Genomic DNA, 24,479 nt, shown 5'->3' on the forward strand with positions numbered 1-24,479 from the left:
AAAAAGCATGCTGCGGCTGAGCGAGCCGTGCCGCTTGTGCTCTACAAGACCAACTTGCCCACGATGATGCCCACCACGAAGAACAGCACAATGAGCGCCACTGTGCGGGCGCTCAGCCCCTCCTCCTTCACCATGCCCACCGAGGAGGAGGCGTGCTGGGATGACATCACGTTGCTCTTCCTCATCCGAAGGCCGTCGTCCTCCTGAGAACAAGGGAGGGAGGGAGAAATGAGAGGAGGAAGGAGGGAGAGAGAGAGAACAGGTAGAAGGGTCAGTGTGTCAACCGGACGCGCTCGTTCGCTCAAAGTAAGGGGATACGCTTAAATCTCCATTTGAGCCGATACCCCGAGGACTACAAAAGGCGCCAGGCTTTAATACACTTCATTTCCCAGCAGCGGGTGGGGGGGGCTCTCTGTTAGTTTAATCTCAGCGGCAGGAGTGGCCAACAGTCATTCCGCCTCTGGCAACACATAATCGGGGGTGGTGGTGTAATGTGTGTGTGTGTGTTTGGGGGGGGGGGGGGGTTCTCGCTTGGCTCTCTGGCATGCGTGTGTGTGTGCGTGCGTGTGCGTGACTCATCGCCAACCGACTCTTAAAAAGCACATGTTGTGATTGATGACAAACCCACTGATGCACAAAAATCCCTTATGAGCTTTAATACAAAGAGCTCTCTGCCTTCGATTATGGGTTCCAGAGAGTGGCTACAGTTATACAGTTAGAGCCCAGAGCCTCGTCCCTCAGCCGCCTGGATCCAAAGTGAAGAGGGGTGGGCACTGGGCAGTCACCACCACAGAGCTTGGGGGTTCCGACTTCACGCCCCGGCTTTTCCTGTCGAATCAGCTCGTCTTCGCGGCTCGCCTGGCTCAACACTCAATCTGCCCTTGTAAGGAAGCCCCTCCGCTCGCCCTGGTTCAGTCATTCAGCCTCACACGTCCTAATCTGTACCGACACTGTACGAGAGTCAGACTGTAGGCTAACAGGGGAGTCGTGTACGGACTCTCTCAATTCAGCCCAGGCCTATAATACTGTGCCAGTCGTACTGACAGATGATGCTCAGCGTTTGTTAGTTTAACTCGCTCAGAGGGTCAGGTACCAGGGAGGGGGGGGTTTGTTTAACTCTCTCAGAGGGTCAGGTACCAGGGGAGGGGAGGTTTGTTTAACTCTCTCGGAGGGTCAGGTACCAGGGGGGGGGGAGGGGGGGGTTTGTTTAACTCTCTCGGAGGGTCAGGTACCAGGGGAGGGGAGGGGGGGGTTTGTTTAACTCTCTCGGAGGGTCAGGTACCAGGGGGGGGGGTTTGTTTAACTCGGAGGGTCAGGTACCAGGGGAGGGGGGGGGTTTGTTTAACTCACTCAGAGGGTCAGGTACCAGGGGGGGGGGGGGGGGGGGGGGGGGGTTGTTTAACTCGGAGGGTCAGGTACCAGGGGAGGGGGGGTTTGTTTAACTCGGAGGGTCAGGTACCAGGGGAGGGGGGGGTTGTTTACCTCGGAGGGTCAGGTACCAGGGGAGGGGGGGGTTGTTTACCTCGGAGGGTCAGGTACCAGGGGAAGGGGGGTTTGTTTACCTCGGAGGGTCAGGTACCAGGGGAGGGGGGGGTTGTTTACCTCGGAGGGTCAGGTACCAGGAGAGGGGGGGGTTGTTTACCTCGGAGGGTCAGGTACCAGGGGAGGGGGGGGGTTGTTTACCTCGGAGGGTCAGGTACCAGGGGAGGGGGGGGTTGTTTACCTCGGAGGGTCAGGTACCAGGGGAGGGGGGGGTTGTTTACCTCGGAGGGTCAGGTACCAGGGGAGGGGGGGGGTTGTTTACCTCGGAGGGTCAGGTACCAGGGGAGGGGGGGGTTGTTTACCTCGGAGGGTCAGGTACCAGGGGAGGGGGGGGTTCTTTACCTCGGAGGGTCAGGTACCAGGGGAGGGGGGGGTTCTTTACCTCGGAGGGTCAGGTACCAGGGGAGGGGGGGGTTGTTTACCTCGGAGGGTCAGGTACCAGGGGAGGGGGGGGTTCTTTACCTCGGAGGGTCAGGTACCAGGGGAGGGGGGGGTTCTTTACCTCGGAGGGTCAGGTACCAGGGGAGGGGGGGGTTGTTTACCTCGGAGGGTCAGGTACCAGGGGAGGGGGGGGTTCTTTACCTCGGAGGGTCAGGTACCAGGGGAGGGGGGGTTTGCCACGTGAAACCTATTTGAAAGTCAAATTAAGAATGCTCTTCCGTGGCGGCTGGGTGGCGCAGCGGTCTAAGCGCTCATCACCAACGCAAGAGACACCGGTATCGAATCCGGCTGTCAGCGTTGCCTCCGTCATACTGGCTCAATTGGCAGAGTCAGCGGGAGGGAAGCCGGTGGGGTGGTATTCTGGTCGTTGTAAACAGCGACTCCTACAGGTCGGTCAGGGCGCCTGCACAGCAAAGAAGGGATCTGTTGAAGGTAGTGTGACCTCCCACGCGTTACACTTCACCAATGAGAGTCCACGCTGGCAGGTGAAAAGAGGTTGCTGGCTGTCTCCTATGTGACGGCGGAAGCATCGGATAGACTTCAGGACTCCCTAGACCGACCAGTGGGGGCACATGCGAGCAACAACCAGGAAGGGGAGGGGGGAATTGGCATAACGACGAAATTGGGATAGGAGAAAATCTGAGAAAAACAGGAGAAAAAGTAAAAAAAAAAATGCTCTTCCGTGACTCACAACTCACAATTCTCCTGATGTGGTAAACTCCACCCGCATGGCGCTCCGAGTGCGTTAACACTGTATTGTATTATGAATTTGATTGAGTATTTATTGTTGTTTTAATTGTCTGTATGCTGAATGTTGTGAGTGTATAAAGTCTGTAACTGTATTTTACGTGTTATGGACCCCAGGAAGAATAGCCACAGCAAGTGGCTAATGGAGATCCAAATAAACGTAAAGTTAACACTAATAATTATTCGCAGATACTGTTTGACCCCCTGATCAGCGTCAGCCAGGATCGACTTGCCCAGAGGACTTCATGTACTCAAAACATCACAGGTTCAAGTCTCGCTCGCAACCTTTATTGTGCGTGTGCGTGTCCACCCTCCTCTCCCTTCCATGTTTTCTGTATTCTCCAGAACAAGCTACCTTCACCCAGGGGCCCCCAGGTGGCTCAGGGGACTAAGGCCTTGTCGACACGTACAAGAGTATTTTTTTTAAACAGGGATTTCCTCCTTCATAAAAAAAAGAAAAGAATAAATCCCATCCAAACAGTGTTTTAGAAAACAACAAAACAAAAACTCACATGAAATGACCTGATGGAATGACCTAAAACGTGCGTGTTAAGACGGGGCCATTAGTCATGATGTCAGCATTTTCCATGAGCTCCGGTTTCCCCCGTCCACACCAATACAGTATTTCTCTTAAGAGTTTAGAAAAAAATATCTCCACCCTGGAAGGAGTTTTCAAGAAGGTTCTCAGTGACCTAAAATGTAGTTTGCGTTGCGGACGAAAGGCCAAAATGCATAGAAAAAGCGACGCTTTCAAAAAAAAAACAAGGCCCTAGTGTTTCATGCACTCATAACATCATAGGTTCAGGTCTGGCTCACAGCAGCCATCCATCCTTTCTGCACTCCCCGGTACAAACGCTCTCGTAAAAAAGGCAGTAATGCCATGGAAATGAAAGGGTACAAGTGCCTCCTCCCACCCTGATCTGTTTATTCTCTTCCCGTAGCCTCTGCGCCTCCATCTGCAGCCTCTTGCACTCCTCCATGATCTTCTTCACCTCCCCGTCGTCCAGGGTGGAGCTCATGGACTTCATGGACAGCGTGGAGGACTCCGACTTCAGCAGGCTGGACGACATCATCTTGTTGGACTCCGTGTCGTGCTGCAGGGAGGGTTAGCAGAAGAGTGGAGTGTTTTCTGACTGATTTCCGACTGACGTCATGGCATGAGGAGATGGGCTACGGTTTCCTATGCATACATAGGCGACACATACATACAGTACAGACAGCTGGTGTGCGTGAGCTTGTACATAATATGTATGGAACTACGCACACACTGTGTATACACATACACACACAAACAACAGGAGTTTAAGAAAATATTAATAACTGCATCACTACCAATGTCAGAATCCAATCTCTAAACATTTATGAATGACATGAATGGAAATTAACACGTGTCTCTTTCATTGATTTATAAAAGTAATGTGAACTAATCACTACACCAATAACACACACACAAACACAAAGACACACACACACCCCACCCCCTTGGTTCCCATGTGTGTGTGTGTGTGTGTGTGTGTGTGTGTGTGTGTGTGTGTGTGTGTGTGTGTGTGTGTGTATAACTCCTGGCTGCATGTGTTAATAACTGACTCCTGGCTGCATGTGTTAATAACTGACTCCTGGGTGCATGTGTTAATAACTGACTCCTGGGTGCATGTGTTTATAACTGACTCCTGGCTGCATGTGTTAATAACTGACTCCTGGGTGCATGTGTTAATAACTGACTCCTGGGTGCATGTGTTAATAACTGACTCCTGGGTGCATGTGTTAATAACTGACTCCTGGCTGCATGTGTTAATAACTGACTCCTGGCTGCATGTGTTAATAACTGACTCCTGGGTGCATGTGTTAATAACTGACTCCTGGGTGCATGTGTTAATAACTGACTCCTGGCTGCATGTGTTAATAACTGACTCCTGGCTGCATGTGTTAATAACTGACTCCTGGGTGCATGTGTTAATAACTGACTCCTGGGTGCATGTGTTAATAACCGACTCCTGGCTGCATGTGTTAATAACTGACTCCTGGCTGCATGTGTTAATAACTGACTCCTGGGTGCATGTGTTTATAACCGACTCCTGGGTGCATGTGTTTATAACTGACTCCATGCACTCATCTCATCATGAATCGAAAACACCAACAGACTATTCTCCCTCTCCTCCTAGTGTTCATGTAGCCCCACCCATTGGGGGGGGGGGGGGGGATGATGATGATGTCCTAACAGCTGTATGTGATTTAAGAGGAATCAGAATAATAATAAACCGTGTGTGAAACGAGAGAGAGAATGAGAAAGAGAGAGCGAGAGAGTGAGAGAGGGGAGTGGGGGGGTCACAGGAGAGCTGTTACTGGCTGAGTCTGAGGCTGGTGTGCTGGGGCAGAGAAAGGGATGGATGGAGGGGGAGATTGGGAGAGACAGGCGAGAGAGAGAGAGAGAGAGAGAGAGAGAGAGAGAGAGAGAGAGAGAGAGAGAGAGAGAGAGAGAAATGAGTGCAGCAGAGATGTGGGGTGTACTTTGGAATAGGAAATGAAGAGAAAAAGAGAGAGAGAGCATGTGCACCCACCGTTTTTTCGTTCTCCACTGGCAGCTCAAAGACACACCTCAGCTTGGAGTCCATCAGCTCGTCTGGTTTGGCCTCCTTCCACTGGAGCCACACGAGAGACAGAGAGGAGGAAACCAAATGAAATGTTCATTGTGGCACCAACACATTATTATCCTATTAAGGCGAGGCCACACAGGACACAGCAACGGTCCTGAAATACCACCGCAAAATGGAAAGACAGAGCGATTAAGATGGTGAGTTTAATCAGAGAGTGAGAGAAACAAAGAGGGGGGACTTATATAGGCAGGCAGGATTAGTGGCCACTACAGCAAGGCACACAGAGCTCATCCTCCTCAGACCACTGAGCAGGAACATCCGTCAGACAGGACCGGCCCAGTGGGAAGCACTGCAGACCACCACAGACTACTAGTACTGCCTACTACTCTCAGAATGCCAAAGGTTCTACAAAACCATCACAGATTGTCTACTACTCTCAGAAAGCTAAAGGTTCTATAAGTTCACCACAGACTGTCTACTACTCTCAGAAAACTAAAGGTTCTATAAGTTCACCACAGACTGTCTACTACTCTCAGAAAGCTAAAGGTTCTATAAGTTCACCACAGACTGTCTACTACTCTCAGAAAACTAAATAAATAGCTTAAACTAAATAAGAAATGCAGCATCTCACAAGAGGCGGCAAGCACTTCTGAGATAGCTCAAGCATTCCGAGTTGATTCTCGTGCACCTTGAGTTAAAATATCAGCTGTCCTGCATGACCTCGTCTCTTGGACTGTGCCAGAGGGGAAACTCCAGCAGAGATTTAGCGCTAAGACGATACGTTCTCTCCATTGTCTTCCTCCTTCAAATGTTTCCCTAACCTGTCACAATCACAGGCTTGCCTTGCACAACATCCCACTGGGTTTCAGAATCTGCCTCTGCGCAGTGTCTCCTTTCTAGCCATTCCTCTGTGTGTTTGTGTGTGTGCGTGTGCATGTGCACGAGACCTGGGAATATGGTTTGTGTGTGTGTGTGTGTGCTTGTGTGAACGAGCAAGTGTGTTTGCGTGTCTCAATTACCAAAACCTCAAGACTCTCGTCACTGCAGGGATCACGTTGGCCATAATTTACGAGTGCGTAAAGTAATGATAGCGAGAGTGAGAGTGAGGAGGAGACCACACACACAGCTGTGACTAAACTGCAGCCATTGTGCTTTACATTTTTATTTTGAATTTTATTGCTTTGTACTGTTGCTAGGTTGTCACCCAGGCCATAACTCACAGGTCAGCTGTCAATTCCTCACAGCCAGGGGTGTGATTTCTAACTTAGTGCGAGTACAGGGGTTGACCTGAGTGGGTGAGATAGGGTACAACTAGGTTGGTCCGGTATGTCTGTGACCCATAGCCTGTGTAAAATATAGTATTGCATGGAGTTTTATATATTTATTGGTGGATGGTTTTTACTGCAGATGTAAAGTCTGAAATGAATTAAGAGGGGTGTGTGTGTGTGTGTGTGTGTGTGTGTGTGTGTGTGTGTGTGTGTGGTGTGTGGTGTGTGGTGTGTGGTGTGTGGTGTGTGTGTGTGTGTGTGTGTGTGTGTGTGCACTCACCACTCCCTCCATGTCGGTCATGTCAGGTGGAGCCAGCACGGACTGGACCATGAACTTGTGTTTGCTCTTCTCGTTGGGGTCGTAGTCGAAAGGCTGCAGCATGACTGTAACGTTGAAAGGAGAGACGCAGACGTCATCGACACAGGAGTCACAGCAGGGATGCAGATACCGGCGTCGGTCATCAAGATATCGGTCCGACACCGGGCTAACATTGGTATCTTGTATGATTCAGATTCAGATCAGATTCAGATTACTTTATTCACCATATTGCAGTACAAATGGAACGTGATTTGACGATTACAGTGCATGCGTTTCACAATTTAGAACAATACAACAGTAAATAAATAATAAATAATTATAAGTAAAGTGCAAGACAGGACAGAACAGTGAGACAACAATAAGACTGTAAAAAGTGCAGTGGTAGGGGACATGGAAACAGTGCAGCATAGTTCAAGTCCAGAGGTCCAGCCCTAGCAGCTCGCCATAGAGGGGGGAGCAGGGGGACACCTGACTCGTTTACCAGGCGAGCTGCTGAGGGGAAGAAGCTGAGTCTATGGCGGGACTTTAGTGTCTTGGGCAGCCGTAGCCGTCTGCCGTGGGGGAGCATGGTGAAGAGGTTGTGACCCGGGTGGGCGGGGTCTGCCATGATTTTCCTCGCCCTCCTCAAGGCCCTGGAGGAATGTAGGGACTCGAGGGAGGGAAGGGGGCAGCCGATCACGATCACCCGATTTCCCCAAATACTAAAATTCTAACATACTTCAACACAAACCATGTTAGTGATAAAGTGATATTTTTGTTCTACATGTTCAAATAATGTTAAATAGCTCTACATTCCGACAGCCATGACTTCTAGATTGATGGAGTGTCTGGTCAGTAACATGGGTCCTCCAGTCCCTCCGCTCTGCAGTAAACACAAAATACATTTCCTGGTATCCCAATCCCACTTTATCCAATCAGGAGAGAGAACTCACTGCACAAATTGTATGACAAAAATAAGAAATAAAACCTAGTTTTAAGCAAATATGCCAGTGGAGTAAGCAATTTTGGCTTGGTAAGATTTCTTGAAATAAGTAAAAGAATATCTAGGGTTCTCTCTCCTGATTGGATAAAGTGGGAACGGGATACCAGAATATTTATGTTCTGTTTACTGCAGAGTGAAGGGACTGGGACTCATGTTACTGACCAAACACTCAACATCAGTGATGGCTGTCATAATGTAGAGCTATTTAACACTTATTCTAACAAAAAGATTTCACTTACAGCATCTGGAGAAAGATGTATTATATATCTCAATCATGTTTGTCCAATGACCCCAAACGGATGATCTGCACTCTTGGTATCGGTCGACACTGAAAAGTCTGGCACTCTGAATCAGTATCGGCGCATCCCTAAATTAAAGTATTTATTCGCCACGCGGAGGACGTCTCGATCAACCCTTTCGACTGTTCCCTCTTCCTCAGCTCTATTTCTCACTTCTCTCTGTAGAGGACTGTCGGCAGGAAGACCCTCGGGAGGACGTGTCAAGAGGAGATACCTCGTTTGCAACGTTCAGATAACTGTAGGTGGCAGGCGGCGACACAACTTGATTTGTGGATGAAGCGAGGTAAGAAAATGACCCGCTGGTGCTTTTCCCCAAATGTGAACAGTCATGAAATGTTAGCAATTGAGCCATACTCAGACGTCGGCCATTTTGCTCTTACATCATGCTCAGGATGAGATTCCTTTCCACCCTGTTCCCGGGACATAAGCGCAAATGATGAGCGGAAAAAAGGAAAAAAGAAGAGCGCTTTTAAAGGGCCTAATTGACCATTATTCACACAGCGGCCATTTTGCTCATGCTCAGGATGGGATTCCTTTCCACCCTGTTCCCGGAGGGCCTTTAAAAAGTCCCCTTCATCACCAGCCGCGTTTTTTATGTACTCCCCGTTGTTCCAGTTCAACTCTTTGGATTAAAGAGGAATTAGTGAACGTATCAAAACGCCTGCACATTCGTCACACGGTTTAAAAACCATGCGGTTTAAAGAACGAGGAGCCTCCTCAGCTCTGTGTCTGCGCCGTGCTTCCAGCCCCTCGCTGCTCAGAAATACCACGGCCGGCAGATGATTTATATCCACTGTTCATGTTACCATGACGGCAAAACAATGATGGATCTGCAAAACAGCCCTGTGGGGGTCGTGGTTCTAACTGGCCTCCCCGGCCCTGTTGTTTTTCATCTCCATGTTACACATCGCCCCTTTAACAGCAAGCAGGTGGCGGGAATAGTGATTTAACCCATCACCACATCAGTCCACTCACTCACACTCAGTCAACGCTGAGTTATTTGATGTCAATCCAGTGACCAAAAAAGGTATTTTAAAGCTCTAACGATGATTTACAATGATCGCTTTCTTATGTTAAGCAAAGGGTTGGGGGGGGGGGGGGGGGGGTCCTGAGGAGATGAAAATGGCTATCGATGGGTGATCTTTTTTTCTCTGGTTCATTACCGTTTCTTTCTTTTTTTAAAGGAAGCAAGGTTGTGATTCAAAGGGAAAGTCTTTAAACATCAATGCCAAACCGTGTGCGCGCGTGCAGTACATGCGTGATTCTTTGGCTTTCATTAGAAACAAATGACCTCTTAATTTCAAAGCCGGTGTTGGGTGTTCTTCAGATGTGGCCACGACGGGGTTTCGTATATATGTGGCACATGCCAATTCTCCCTGGAGTGGAAAACCTCAGGGGTTGCAGTGAAGCCATTACAGCAATCAGGCCGCTTCAATATCTGCAAACCAGAACCAGACGGCGGGAACAGATTGAGAACGTCCTGTTTCAGTCAGAACCAATTTGCGCGGCCATCCACCTTCAGGGTCCGAGGGGACAGTGCCGGAGAATGGAGGCAGGAAAGCATGGAAGTTCTTTGAGGAACACTGGGTAAGATGAAAGGATTCAAACTTGGTGAAATGGAAAAGAAAAAGAAAAAAAAACACAGCCAAAGAGGAGGGGGGGAAAATATGAGCTAAATCTGCTTTGATCTGCGGGGGTTTTAACGGGTCTTGACAAAACGCTGCTTCTGCTAATGGCCTGATTTAGCGTTCTAACTTCACACTGGTGGGCGATCATTCATGAAACCCATGAAGGGCTAACTGTAGTCAACGTGGTCAAGCAGGACGGTGGTCTGCGCTTTCTTCCCGCCGGTGAATGGAGCGATTAGAGGGACGAGGGAGGACGGTAAAAACATGTTTCCTTTCCCTGACGCTGATTGATTGGCTCCTACGCTGCTAATTGTTTTTTTGCACACTGGACTGAGTACTCAAGAGTACTGCTCTCGTTTTGACTTGCTTTTACATTGTGTTTAACCTCAGGGGAGTGCCGTCGTGAATCTCGTTGTGTTGTTGTCTTGCGCAGCAGTACAATGACAATAAAAAGCTTTGTACTGTATCTTATCTCTTATCTCACATGGTTGGCTGCTAACAACAGTATTAATTAAACGTCTACCTGCTTTTCAGTGGCTCACCGATGGCTCTGGACCGTCAAAAATTATAATTCATGAAGGTTCTCTGTGGTGCAATTCAGAATGATGAAGATTGATGATGATGAAGATAGGTTATCAAATGATACAAGATACTGAGGCTGTACGAGGGAAAACCACTAGGACCTATGAGTCATTATAAACCTTCTATGGATTCAGGCTACTTCTCTTATGAGCCGATCTCAGACCCTCCAATGTACCCTTTCTGTTATCGAACTTCTTCATCACTGTTCGTTGAGGGGAACTGACCATATTATGTCCGCTGTAGGTCAGAGTGACAGAAGCATCGCTGTTTAAACCAGAACAGAGTTGTTTTAATGGCGCTTCGTCCCTCGTGAAAACTGACCACAGAGGAGCAGAACTATCCTGAGATGTTCTGTGAACACAGACCAGATGTCTGGTCATTATCATCACACGAGCCCAAATGGGTGCTTCCTCAGAGCCGCTAATAACGACGAGATTCCTCCGCTGTCAAAATGTGGGCATAGAGAAACTATACTGTATGGAACTGCCGGTGTCGCTCTGGCAACTCAATGAACTTAATTGCAACAAAAGAACGTTATTTGGCTTCTGGATTATTTATAACGTTTGAAACGTCCCGGGAGATGAACAGACCTTCTTAAGACAATAAAAGAACGTTGGACTCTTTCCCAAACGCTGATCAATATTTGTTGACACAAGGATTGTGAGACATTCGCGCCGCACGGTTTTCCATTGGACGCAGCGTCACACCAGTCAAGCCCGGCACCACTTCTGCGGTGCGGGGCTACGTTTAACATATAGGGTTTCGTCCGTGTTAAGCTTCAAAAGCAATGTGTGTATCTTCAACTAAGCCAGCGAATGACACATCAGGGGTTTGTAGGTATCCTGTGGCAAACTGTTCCTTTTCGTTCCGACAGAAGTAGCCTGAAGTTTCCACGTTGCTTTTGTGCTGCTCTGTTTACGACTGAACACCAGAGACTTGACTAAAGACAGACTTGACTAGCTGAGGTTACGGCTGCTGTACGCTATATGACCTACTGTAAGCCTAGGTTTTTAGGCAGAGAAACAACGTGCAATTCAATAATATTACAACCCTTGAGGGACTTGAACCTGTGACCTCTTGTCAACCTATTACAGTGATCTCGTTGCATCTCTGATTACAATTAGAGGGCCGAAGCTCCGGCTGTGGACAGATTGGACAGAAAGAGGTTAGAACCCGTCCCCGTCTGTAGTGACTACAATTCCAATATGTATACTATCCTTATGGGACGCAAACCCGTAACCTTTGTCGACCTAATGAGGCTTACAAATGACATCGGTTCACAGACCGGATCAGGGCCAGTTTGTCGCCCACTACTGACTGCTGTCCCAAGTGCCACGGCAAGCTGACACCAGATCTGCTGGGTTGTAAAAGGAGTCTGTGGCGGTAAATGGCAGAGGTGGTGTAGCTGGGAAACCCTAGCCTGTACTCGCCTCCCTCAAAAGATCACGGCTGGCGAGAGGAGGTGGAGAAGGAGGAGGAGGAGGAGGAGAAGGCCTGCCAGGGAGAAAGTGTGACGAGGAGAAGTCTGAGAAGGAGGTGCTGAGAAGGGGGAAGAGGAAAGCTAAAAAAGAAAGTGCATGCAGACGTGTGTGTTGAAATAAAATGTATGGAGGTCCCAGGTGAGCGCTGGACGGAGGATAAGTTGCACGGCGGATGAGAAAGGGGGGAAAGATTGTAAATCAGGCTACATCTTTCAACATGCTGTCACCACCTATATGCCTGAGGCCATGTTTACACCGGAATTGAAAGCACCATGAAGTGTCAATTCTCACGCGAACAGGAGACCGGGCTGTTCACACCAGAAGTGCATTTCTCTGCGCCTGGTAAAAAAGAGAATCTGTTCCACTGCTCCAATCACAGATTAACAGAGAAAACAAGAGCAGGCGTCGAAACTAGGGATGCTCGATATTGGCTTTTTTACCGATACCGATATACCGATATTGTCCAACTCTTAATTTCCGATACCGATATCAACCGATACATGCAGGGTTTCCCATTACATATTTCTTGTTGTAGAATCAATTAACACAACATTATGCATACTTTTGACAATAAATCAAATCAGAATTTGTTCTTACTTGCTTGCCTGGGTAAATAAAGGTTATAGAAATGTAAGAAAAAAAATATATATAAATATATATATATTTTTTTTAAACAGATACCGATATTTTCCGATATCACATTTTAATGCCAATATCGGTCGATAATATCGGTAGGCCGATAATATCAGACATCCCTAGTCGAAACTGTTGTTGAGGATCGCAGAGCCGGCTGCGGAGCTCCGCGCCGTGACGCGTCCACTCTGAGAGATCCGCACGGTCAGCGCTGAAAATAAACCGCGAGCCTGTGATACACGCCATGCATAGCCTCTACAGCCAATCAAGATATAAAAAGAGGTCAGAATGAGTAGCTTACTACCTCTCCTCTCATTCATTCATTCATTCATTACCCGAGACATTGATTGAGGTGCCTGCGTCGATGATGCCGCTGTTTGGCCGGACACAGTACCGGCGCGGCGCTGTCGTCTTCACCTTGAAGCACACATTCCTGTCTGTAGGGTTGGAGAGCTTGAGAGTCGTGGTGACGACGTCTGTGAACGGACCTGCGGAGAGGGCAAAGCGAGCGGTCAGTTAGGCTATGGTTCAACTTCTTTACCAACGATCGATATCATATATATGTAACCTAAAACCTACTGTAACCTACTGAACCACAGGCTACATCAGATACAGGCCTTGTCCACATGCGCCAAACTGATAACAGTCAGCCCATTCACACACATCAAAAAGGCACCAACGTAACTAGGGGTGGCACGCTAGTCGTTTCATTCAAAAGTGAAGTGATTCCATTGTAATCCTGAAGGTAAATATAAGCAGGGCAGCCCTGAGGACCTAAATACCCCCCTAATGCCCCAGAGCACATTCTATTGCACAATCACATTCTATACTTGTAAGCAGCAATCTGCACTACACACAGTCACATGAGTGAAAGTCAGATGCTAGATGGAAGAAAAAAAAAAGAAGAAAAAAAAAAGGCAGAAAAAGGAGGATGCAATGACTACTGGTGCTGACAGACCAGCCTACGCCTGCAGCTCCCAGCGTCTGAGCAGTCAGAGAGAGAGAGAGAGAGAGAGAGAGAGGGAGAGGGAGAGGGAGGAAACTTGTGGGGATGAGATTAAGCGACGGATGTGCCGCTAATCAAAGTAAATGAGTGTTTCTGAGTCAGCATATCAAGAGAGGACATCAAAAACACGGATCCGTCACGTAAGCAGCAACATAATTCCAGGCTGAAGAAGCACTCCAACAACAGTTGAAAAATCACCCCCCCTAGGCGTGGCGCGCTGGTTACATAAATTGAGAGGAAATAGGCCAGTAGGACTACAACTTTGAGGAACAACGTGTCCACAGTCACACACTGACTTACCGAGGTTAAGGGCAGGGGGGTCGGATTTTTCAGGCATTTACAGTTACCGGCTACCATATTCACATGGCGGCCATCTTATGTAGGGTTGGGTATCGTTCACATTTGAGCTGATACCGGTCCCAACTATCCGTTCCTGAAATTCGGTATCGGTACCCAACGGTACGTTTTTCCAGTACTTAATTTAAAAAACGTTTAAGTTCAAACTTCTCAATTTCAACATTGTTATTTATTTAGAACATTTTGATATTTATTGTGCTGAAGATTGTAATATGAGGCCAAATGTCTCTGTTTCAGATGGTTGAATCAAAACAAGACCCCTGTTTACAACATAAAGGCTAAATATGCTACACCGCTGAGACTCATAATAAATAATCACAGAATAACAAACAACAAAAGTATCACTGTGTTTCGTATCATGCTGTGAGGCCTCATATCAGCCCTAGTTAGCTGGCTTTAAAGTTATCATCATTTGATTGCAGAGCCGGCCATACGCATAAGCAAAACTAAGCATCTGCTTAGGGCCCCCGTGGCAACCAGAGTGGCCCTAAGAGCACCAGAGCGACCCTATTTTTTGTGATATATTATAATGTAATAGGCTATATGTTATTATGTCAATGGTAATCACACAAAACTGGCCTTTTCTTTTTTATTAGACAAAAATCAATACAATTATACAGCTTTACAAAGACAACAGGAGACTAGCAAAACGAGGCACAAATACAAATACAAAACACAGTAGCTTTGGAGCTGTAGGTGTGCAAATTATCAAGCACTGACAATAGTCAATAGTATTGGTGGCACCAAGGTGGTGGGGGGCCATCAAACCAAATTCTGTTTAGGGCCCCATAAAGGCTTGGCTGATTTGACAAACCTGGACAGGCTCCAGTGTACAGAACTCAGCTGCCAGGGTTCTCACTCCAAGCCCTGGCAGCACATCACCCCCACCCTCATCCACCTCCACTGGCTCCCAGTCAAGTTCTGCATCTCTTTCCAACTCCTCACCTACAAGTCCCTCCATGCCCTCGCCCCCCGATACCCGTCTGATTTCCTCCACCAGCACACTCCATCCTGGAACCTACGATCCTCTGATCTGGGTCTCCTCTCCATCCCTCGCACCAGGTTGCGGACTTTCGGTGACAGAGCCTTCAGTGTGGCGTGACGGCGTCCCCTACCCTCTGGAACTCTCTCCCCCCTGAAATCGCCTCAACCCTGGACACCTTCAAAACTGCTCTCAAAACACACCTCTTCACCAAGGCTTTTCTCCATTAGTTAGTTTAGATTAGTTTAGGTTCATTAACCCTTACCTGCCCTCATCCCCCCCCCCCCTTTTTTCCCTTTTCCCCTATTGCCCCCTTTCCCTAGCCCTCTTGATTGTAAAGCGACCTTGGGTTTCCTGAAAGGCGCTATATAAATTTGATTTATTATTATTATTACACTGTAAAAAAGAAGACTGTAAAAAAAACAGCAACGTCTGCCAAATACTTACCGTCAAATTACAGTAAAATCAAATACATTTACATATTACAATATATTTTGATAAATGGTCATTTACTGTATTTGTATGGCATTTACACTTAAAGTAGAAAAACAAAAGTAATCTTGTCAAATAATAGTGCATTTCCTGTGATTTTTTTAATAAAAAAAATGTTTAACAGTGTAGGCCTTTTCCCTCTTCTATACAGTAAAATATTGACAAATCTCGCTACAATGGTTAAAAACCTTGAAACAGAGTACTATGCACATGTAATAGACATCACATGCTGCTGTGACTCCTCCATTTTAATAAGTAGAGCAGCTGATGCAATTAGGCCATAACTAGACTCATTGGAGCTAGCACTGTCAATGGCCACATCTTTGAGACCTTATGAGGGCCAGGTGTGTTCACTTATCAGAGGCACAGATCAATAAATCTGGAACTCGTAACAAAAACCGCAGAAACACAAGGGCGTTTTTCTTTTACACCAAGCCAACTCTAAGAGGTGAACTAAGGTTAAGTGGTACCATGTAGTAGGGCTGTCATCGAATATACTATGTACTTCAAGGAATACCTTTTTTTTATTTAATTTTTTTATGTGTCATTTGGTAAGCAGAGATGCAAACGCATTCATAGCACGGTGTAGTGTTGGAGTAGGAGGAACACAGGTCCTCTCAGTCCTTTAACTCATTCCCCGCCAATGACGAGTATACTCGTTATTGTCCGTCAATCGTTGGACGCCAACGACGAGTATACTCGTTATTTGATCGTTTTCTTTTATCCGCTATTTCCAATCGTTATCCATCCAGGGAGCCTGTGTAACCATAGGGAATGAGTCTGAGATCGCAAAAGTCCAATACCGCCGCCTGGTTGTATGCGGACGATGTTGCACTCCCTTTGAGACTCTGTGTATGGGGCTGTGTGTCGATGAAATTCCTCCCGGTTATGTCGTGGCCCAAATGGACATACGATCTACCAGATGGCAATCAAATAATTGGAATATTCTTTTTGGAATCTCACCGGCCACAGGTAAGAGCAATTTAATGTCAATTTCAACTTGATTGTGCCTTGTTTTCATAGCCATCGCTCTGATCAGCGTATGCTGTTGTACTAACGAATGCCGTCATTGTAGGGGTGGACGGTATAAACGGTATACGGTATAAACGGTATTAATTTGCTCTACGGTATGGATTTTGACTATACCGTGTAACCGGTAGAGTAGCTCTAAAATAGCAATGACGTCATGTAACCACAGCGCGACTATTTCAATCGCATTTGCCCCTAAAAATAGATAGAATTAGTCATAGATAATAGATATGTGCAAACTGGAAAAAGTTATTTAGGAGGCTTCGCGCAGTGGGCGTGTCAACACGCAATTGTCATTTCATAATAAACACATATCACCGCGGCGCACAGCAAGTTTCAATTTCAGTTCCTGGCATTTTTAACCAGTGGAGAAAGGTAAGAGATGTCCCTATCGTTTTTCTTATATGAATTATTCTACGTTAATAAAACATACCTGGTGATCAACTACAGTTTGCTGTAAACATTATGATATGCGTGTAGTGTTATGATAACGACGGCTGCAGCGGGAGCCGGGAGGACGGCGGAAGCAGTGGATTTGCGAATAGCATGCAGCTGCAGAGCCGCAGAGCCAGCGGCGCTTTCAGGTCAGATCCGCTCAACAGCGCCCCCCCCACCCAACGGCTGAAAGCTGTGACCAGACCTGAAAGCGCCGCTGGCTCTGCGGCTCTGCAGCTACATATGCTTCTAGCAAAATCCAGCATCCAGCCCGGCTGTTTGCAATGGGAGCAGCACGGACTCGGGACTTATTTTATTTGGAATATAATGACTTTATACGCAAAAGTAGCCTAGTTTTAAGTTAAAATATTATAAATCTACATGCCTTGAGGATGTCATTATTTATATAGCCTGCCTATCAGGCAAAAACATTTATTCTAACGGAAACACTGATACCGTGATATATACCGTTACCGTCTATGCTTCAAATTATACCGTGATATACATTTTAGACCATACCGTCCACCCCTACGTCATTGACAATCAATTAATCACAAACGACCCCCCTCCCCCTTTCATGCATTCATGATGGAACATAATATACCGATCATATGCATTTGAATTTTTTATTGTAGCGTGTATAGGGATGAAATGCCAATGGATTAAGTATAATAATGCGTTGCGGCCTATTACTAGCCTCCCAGGAATTACCCTAAACCGCTCTAAAACCATACTTATATTCACCATCACCACGGTATAAAACGGGAATGTATGGATGGAAAAATTATTCCTTTTTCACATCCTGAACGATAGATACTCGATGTCAAATGGGCCATAGTATTGCATCCATAGCTATAATATATAGTTATAGGGCGGCTAGGTGGTGTAGTGGGCAAGGCACTCGCCACCAGTGTGGAGACGCTAGGATTCGCGTGTGCGAATCCAGCTCTCCACATTGTTTTCAGTTTAGCTGGTCGTCCGCAGTAATACACATTGGCCGTATTACGGGGAGGGAAACTGAAGGGTGGGGATCGGGCGTTGTGAACAAGCGACTCCTACAAGTCGGTTGGTGCGCCTGCGCAGTAGAATCAGGAAGTGTCGGGGGCAGCGTGAGCCTCCCACGCGTTACTCCTCGACACTGCGAGATCGAGCTGCGCAGGTGAAAAGATGCGACTGCTGTTACCTCAAGTACCGGAGGGGACTTGTGCTATGTATGACTTAGTCCACATTGCAGCCGGCTTGTGGGAGGCAAGAAACAGCGTTCGTGACAGGGGAGGGTTGAATTGGATGATACGAAATTGGGATGGGAGAAAATATAGAAAAATGGGAGAAAAAGTGGATCAAAAAAAAAAGCTATAATATATAGTTATAGGCCCTGCAAACAAGGTGAGCGACTCCATTGGTTTATAGCGTGGCAGCATAGTCATATCCCGTTCCCAGCGTGGCAGTCAATGAGTTAAGAACAACATGCACCTGGCTATGTCACAACAACCTCAACCAAGGCCAAAGACATCCAATGGCAATAAATGCATGTAGATAATTATATATTAGGCTCTACTTGCACCATCTCATTATGAATAAATGGACACTATTCTCGTATCATACACTTCTGGTCCATAGCCTATTGAAATGTGTAATTTCCATTCATTCAATTATCATATTCCAAGAGCAATCCATGACCTCCGCTGACCCAACAAAAGATTTGACAGGAAGTGGTGCGCAGACAATTCTTTTACAGGCTGACCTCACAAAATGTGTCTCATGTTACTCCTCCCACAAGCGAAAGAGAATGTTTGCTACTTTGCTTAATTATATATAGCCTATATAAATCTTTTTCCAGCCAGCACAGTAGCCTATAATAGTCCACATCTGACCTGACAGTCCTCAGTCGTCCCACAGACAGCTCAGCTGACCCCCAGAGGAAGACCTGGCGTGTAGACTAATTGTGCTGGCTCAAACACATTTCTGAACATGAGCAATAACTGTCTGCAAGCGTGCTTCTGTGTTACACTGCACATCTAGATTGAGAAGACAGCGTGACCCGCATAGTGTCTCTGCCTATACTACTTTTAATTAGATTTCTACAATGCGAGGACTAGCCTACTATTTACTCTCCTCGGTCCTCATGTGTGGTTCTCTTCCAATGTGCTCGCGGTTGCGTTTGATTATCTTAGGTTGAACAACTGCCATGGAATGCGGGTCACCGTGATGTTTTCCAGGCGTGATAATGCAGGGAAAACTTTAAAGACTTTAAACATCAGTACTCTTCCAAGCTAAGCACAGTTCAAAGCCATGCTCACTAACCACCGTGTATCAGTTTGTAACCATTTTGGCTGATTTTATCTTCGTTTTTATCTTGCATTTTAGGCGATTCCCCATGTTTAGCTTTGTTTTTGTCTAGTTGTGTTTGTCTTGTTTATTTCAACCGTCTTGTTTACTCGTCACCATTGGAAATGAGGGCGACCTCACAGATGAAATGAAAGATTTTTTTTTTTTTTCTTATGATCTTTTTTCTTTTCTTACACACTCATACACAGTAGACAGTAGTACTGTATATTTGTATGTCTTGTATGTCATACATGTCCTGATAAATTGAAAATGGAGGACCCTGATGTAAACAAGACGGAAGTATTTTTCTGGTCTGCATCCTCGTAGCAGTTGTTTGTATTGAGCCGTGCTGTTTTGTACCCATTCTGCAATCTGTAAAATAAAGTTTTCAATGATCAATCAATGGCCAGCCTCAAATAGCAGATCTCAGATTGGAGGAGTAGAGAAACAGGCTTGAAGGATGAAAAGGAGGTTGAAATGAAGACACGACTACCAACAACAAGCCCATATCTTTACTTCGCTCTATCAAATAAAGCAGGGCTTCTCGCAGGTTTTCTATAACAAGGCCCCTCAGAATAGAGGGACCCAATCTGTTGCTGACAAGGGCCAGGCATCCTGATCTGAAAATGGCGATTCAGAAATCGGAGACCTCGTGTTTGATTTGGCACAGAAATAGTACATCACTGTCTTCTCTAGAGCTGGGGAGAGAACGGCGAGGAGAATGAGTGAAATGTGATCAGAACACCCAGTATTTATAGATGTAGGCCTATTTGTGGCGGCCCACCACAATGTCAGGTAGACCAACTAAAAGAGAGATCCCTAGGTGATACATGAACACATTAAAGGGGAACACATTTTTGAAAAAACATTATTTAGTAGGTAGGCCTACTGTACTACGTGTTGGGAAAGAAAGCCTGCACTGTACAGTGTACACTGTAGAACGTGCTTAGAAGCCTTGTGGGCAGAGCATCATCACCAGGCCGCTCAGCGAGGTAATAATCGGAGCACGGAACAGACGTGAGTACTATTTTCAGAAGAGGAAACGCTTGTAAGCTAGGACAGGTATGACTTACATTTCTGAGTTCGGTCGTTTCCCTGTAGCCATTGATTTGTGTGAGCTTACACTCTGGGAAGCGTGAACGGTGCAGGCAGAGGGCCACATGGTTGGAGTACACAGGCTACACCAGACAAGCGGTGCCAATTTGGCAGATTTGTCTGATTCAGAAGTCGCTCTAATCTATTCCATTTCTTACTATATTTGTATTCTTGTATGTTATTCTTATTATCCCGCCTGTACCTCTCCTCTCCCGCTGCTGCTTTGACACCTGAACTTCCCCCACACAGGGATAAATAAAGATGCACTGCCACTTATCTTATCTTATTAATTTCCTCATTGAGCTGCCTGGAGACTGAGATGACCTCGGTGATGCTGTCCCCGAAAGGGTTTGCGGCGTGTTTTTCCGATGAACACAAGAGCAGGAGCACAGTGTGGGCTTTCTTCCTAACATGTTGTATTACCCACTAAACAGAACAATAAATGTTCCCAAAAATGTTCCCCTTTAACATGCTCCGTGTGGCACTTAGGTGACAAAGTTATTTATATTGTTCAACCGTGTGTATCACACCCTCCTCCTTCTGTGCCACCGAAGGGGAAAAAACAGCTGTGGGGGAAACAATGGCACCCGCTCTTCGGCACGAGCTAAACTATAAACGTAACAGTCTGATGCTGAAAATCAAACTATATTCGCTCACTCGCCTGGAACCTCTTGGAACCGCCGCCACTGCCGATCCCTGCGGGGGCCGACACCAATAAAAGCGTTTGACATGGCTTTCATACTGTCTGTTGTTGTGAAACCGCTGAACCCAACGCCAGAACACCATCGTTTCCTAAGTTGGAATCCTGCAGGTGACGTTTAAGCCGGTGACCTCATGCTAGCGTAACAAACCACATACCTCAGTCCAGTCAGTGTTTGTTTGGTGAAAGCAAGAGTTGATAACGTCCAAAAGGCTTTTATAGTAGCAGCAGGGCCACTTGACATTGAGCAAGAAGAACACGTGGCTAAAACTGGATTCAGGGCCTGGAGCAACTGCAGAAACTGGCTATACGCTTCTAGTCTTAACACATTGACTGCCACGCTGTTTTCCCATTTTTGTACTTAGTGTGCCAGCGCTGTAAAGTATAGGGATTTTCACTGTGCGTTGCGGTGTTTGCAGGGCTATATATTCTATATTATAGCTATGGAGAGTAGACAATACTATGGCTCATTTGACATTAACAATCCATCGTTCAACATGTGAAAAAGAATACATTTGTTCATGTATACGTTCGCGTGAATATTGTATAGTTTCAGAGTGATCCTGGCTAATTCCTGAAAATGGAGCTATGGAGCAATACGTGAATTTAGCTAAAAGCGTTGGCCTTGCTTGCCTGTACACGCTACTATATCCAATTCAAAGGTAATAGGTATTATGTTTCATCATGAATGCATGAAAGGGAGGGGGGGGGGGGGGGTAGTTTTTTTTATGCTTTGATCGCCAGTAACGGCATTCGTTTTGAACACCACACACGCTGAACAGCTGGATTGATATTAAATCATTGTAGGATCAAGGTGGAATTGACGTCAGATAGTCCTTACCTTTGATCGGGGTTATTCCAAAAAGAATATTCCAATTGTCTGATCATGATTTCCAGTATTGATGTCCATCCGGACATAATTTGGATCGAGTGTGCTAGATGCGTTTTGAAGTGGTCGGATGAAGCAATTTACTTGGCTTCATCTAAATTCTCTGCCCGAACCATATACGATGTAACACACGGTGAGAAATAAGGTTTCAAGGGTGGGCGATACTGCCACCTAGCAGGATGCGGCCGGTATTGCACTTTGGGGATCTCAGAATGATTTCCTATGGCAACACCGAGGTCCGTGAACCTGTAAATTACTGTAATGAATACAAATATTGAATAAAAGAAAAGACGACCAAAACCCAAGAAATCTCGGGTCTGGCACTCAACGCATGGCGAGTTAACCCGAGAAATCTCGGGTCTGGCAGTCAATGTGTTAAGCATTCCATAGGTCCATAAAGAGGGGAATTTAACTAGGATACGTTTAGCTTATGGACTCCTCCTTATGGACCTATACTGTATATACATGAATGAAAACGTGAGAGATTTGGTTTTGGTCTACAAATAAACACACTGCAGTGCACCACAGTGCAAATTACAGAAGGGAAAAGGCTTGCCTTTCAGGGACAGAAAGGTACATTGTGAATGCCGAGGTGGAAGTGAGCTGTTTTGGAATTAGCACATACACCAGATTCTAGATAAGGTTTCACCTCAGCAAACACCCAGAGCAACGGACACTTCCCGTCCCTGTTAGGCCCAAGACAGAGAGGAAATTCAGACCCTGGCAGACCTGGCTCCACATCTAAGGGGCTCTAAATGAAAGGACTCACGCCACTGACTACTAGTGTATACCTGATCTACAACTTCCTGAGAGTAACTTATGATAGTGTCCCAACTCCTAGAAAGCCACAGCCTCAGTTTGAAAATCTATTTGGGAGGGCAGATATCCGATGCTGCTGTTCTTTCTGGGTGTTTTTAATGAATGAGCGTGGAGAGTCGGGTGTGTCAAAATGAACCTGGTCAACACGTCAAAAAATACGGAGAGAAAATAATGACTTAAAATCCCTTCCCTTAACTCCCACATGATTGCAGGTATAAGTCCAGATATTGGGCAAATCATAGATTCCCTTCTGGCCAGTCAAACTCGATTCATTGAATGCCCTGGCCTGGGTGATATGACACAATGACAACTTACAGGCTATTAATGCTCTCTATTTCAACAGGTCTGGCCACACGGTTATTGTCCATAGAAAAATAAAGCACCCTGATACTTTTCTGTGAATTGGGTGTCAGTGTTGTTGCATAGTAATAGACTAAATAAAATTGTATATATGTGGCTACAATGCAGGCACATCATTAAATTGAATAACTGCAGTTACAATTACGAATCTAGCTATCTCTGTTGCAACAAAGACATAATAACCAGTTGGTCTAAGAATGACTTGGGCCTAAAGCAACATGCTTAATGTATGCAATAACAGGAGACAGACTAATAAGGGGTGGACATGCAGTTCTATATAGCATCAGCCAACTACTTTAGACAAACGCCTATTATTATCTACTGTAAAACGTGAATACTTGTGATAGTGGTGGTGATGACAATAATGATGATGACCTACAGTACACGACATACTAACAAGTAAGGCTGTCCAGTTGTTCCATCTTGGGAGCTGCTGTCAAGTTATTAAATGACAGCTGGTTGTCCAACAGAGCGAGACTGCTGCCAAACAGGGAACAAGCTAATGTTAGCTATAGCCAAGGATGTTGGTGTTGCTAATGCGCACTGAAAGTCAGTGGGAGGCAATCATATTGGCACTTATGTATTGCATTGGTCATTGCACTGTAAACTATACTTGAATGGGTTACGTGAATAACACACTGCTGTGTGACAGCAGCTGCTGCAGCAGACATGTCTGACAGACAGGGCCCTGGATGTAGCTTAGCTAGCGCAAGCTAATCCAGCTAGCTAGCCAACTGTCACATCCATGGCTCCTCGCACTAGCAGCGATCGTCCTTCGAAAAGACTCGTCATTCTTCACAAACGTAGAGAATATTGTCAAAATAGCTCTTGCAGGCTATGGCCGGCCTGGTTCCCCCCACCCACCCCGCAGGGAGACATGGCCCCCCCTCCCGTCAGACCTGCGGGCCCTCCTCCTCCTCCCTCTTCTTACCTCGGAACTTCAGTTCGTGCGGAGGCTCCAGGAGCAGAACCTGCTCTGACTTGGCCATATCCTCCCAACGGCTCGAAAGGGGTGATCGCAATTATTCAACCAGTTTCTGTAGGTTACCCCTGTTATGATGCTTATTGTAATGTCTAGATATATTATGTATGATAATTAGCTGTGGTTATCCTGCCCCCCCGGTCACTGGTGCTACTCGAGCTACTAGCGGCTGTTGTGATGCAGCAGGAAGGGAGTGAGAGAGAGAGGCTCGGTGACGTCACAGCCCCTGCAGAGCCACTCAGAGGGGAGTGTGAAGGGGTGATGATGCGAGGGTGCATCTAGGGTTGGGGTTAGGAGGACCACCATTATAGGGAGTGTGAAGGGGTGATGATGCGAGGGTGCATCTAGGGCTGAGGTTAGGAGGACCACCATTATAGGGAGTGTGAAGGGGTGATGATGCGAGGGTGCATCTAGGGCTGAGGTTAGGAGGACCACCATTATAGGGAGTGTGAAGGGGTGATGATGCGAGGGTGCATCTAGGGCTGAGGT

The 24,479-nt window shown here is 46.5% G+C and overlaps 1 protein-coding gene across 1 annotated transcript; it reads right to left on the reverse strand.

The window, feature by feature from the left end:
• On the reverse strand, positions 1-24,163 carry vapb (VAMP (vesicle-associated membrane protein)-associated protein B and C). The gene is made up of 6 exons (XM_084316414.1): positions 23,940-24,163; positions 12,852-13,004; positions 6,873-6,976; positions 5,289-5,369; positions 3,645-3,824; positions 1-203 (listed from the first exon to the last, which is right to left on the reverse strand). The coding sequence occupies exons 1-6, from the start codon at positions 23,995-23,997 to the stop codon at positions 42-44; spliced, it is 738 nt and encodes a 245-aa protein (XP_084172540.1). The 5' UTR covers positions 23,998-24,163; the 3' UTR covers positions 1-41.
• Between the last annotated feature and the right edge of the window lie 316 nt (positions 24,164-24,479).

The sequence above is a fragment of the Notolepis coatsorum genome (assembly GCF_963971535.1).
Source record: "Notolepis coatsorum genome assembly, chromosome: 6".
NCBI classification, from domain to species: Eukaryota; Metazoa; Chordata; class Actinopteri; order Aulopiformes; family Paralepididae; genus Notolepis; species Notolepis coatsorum.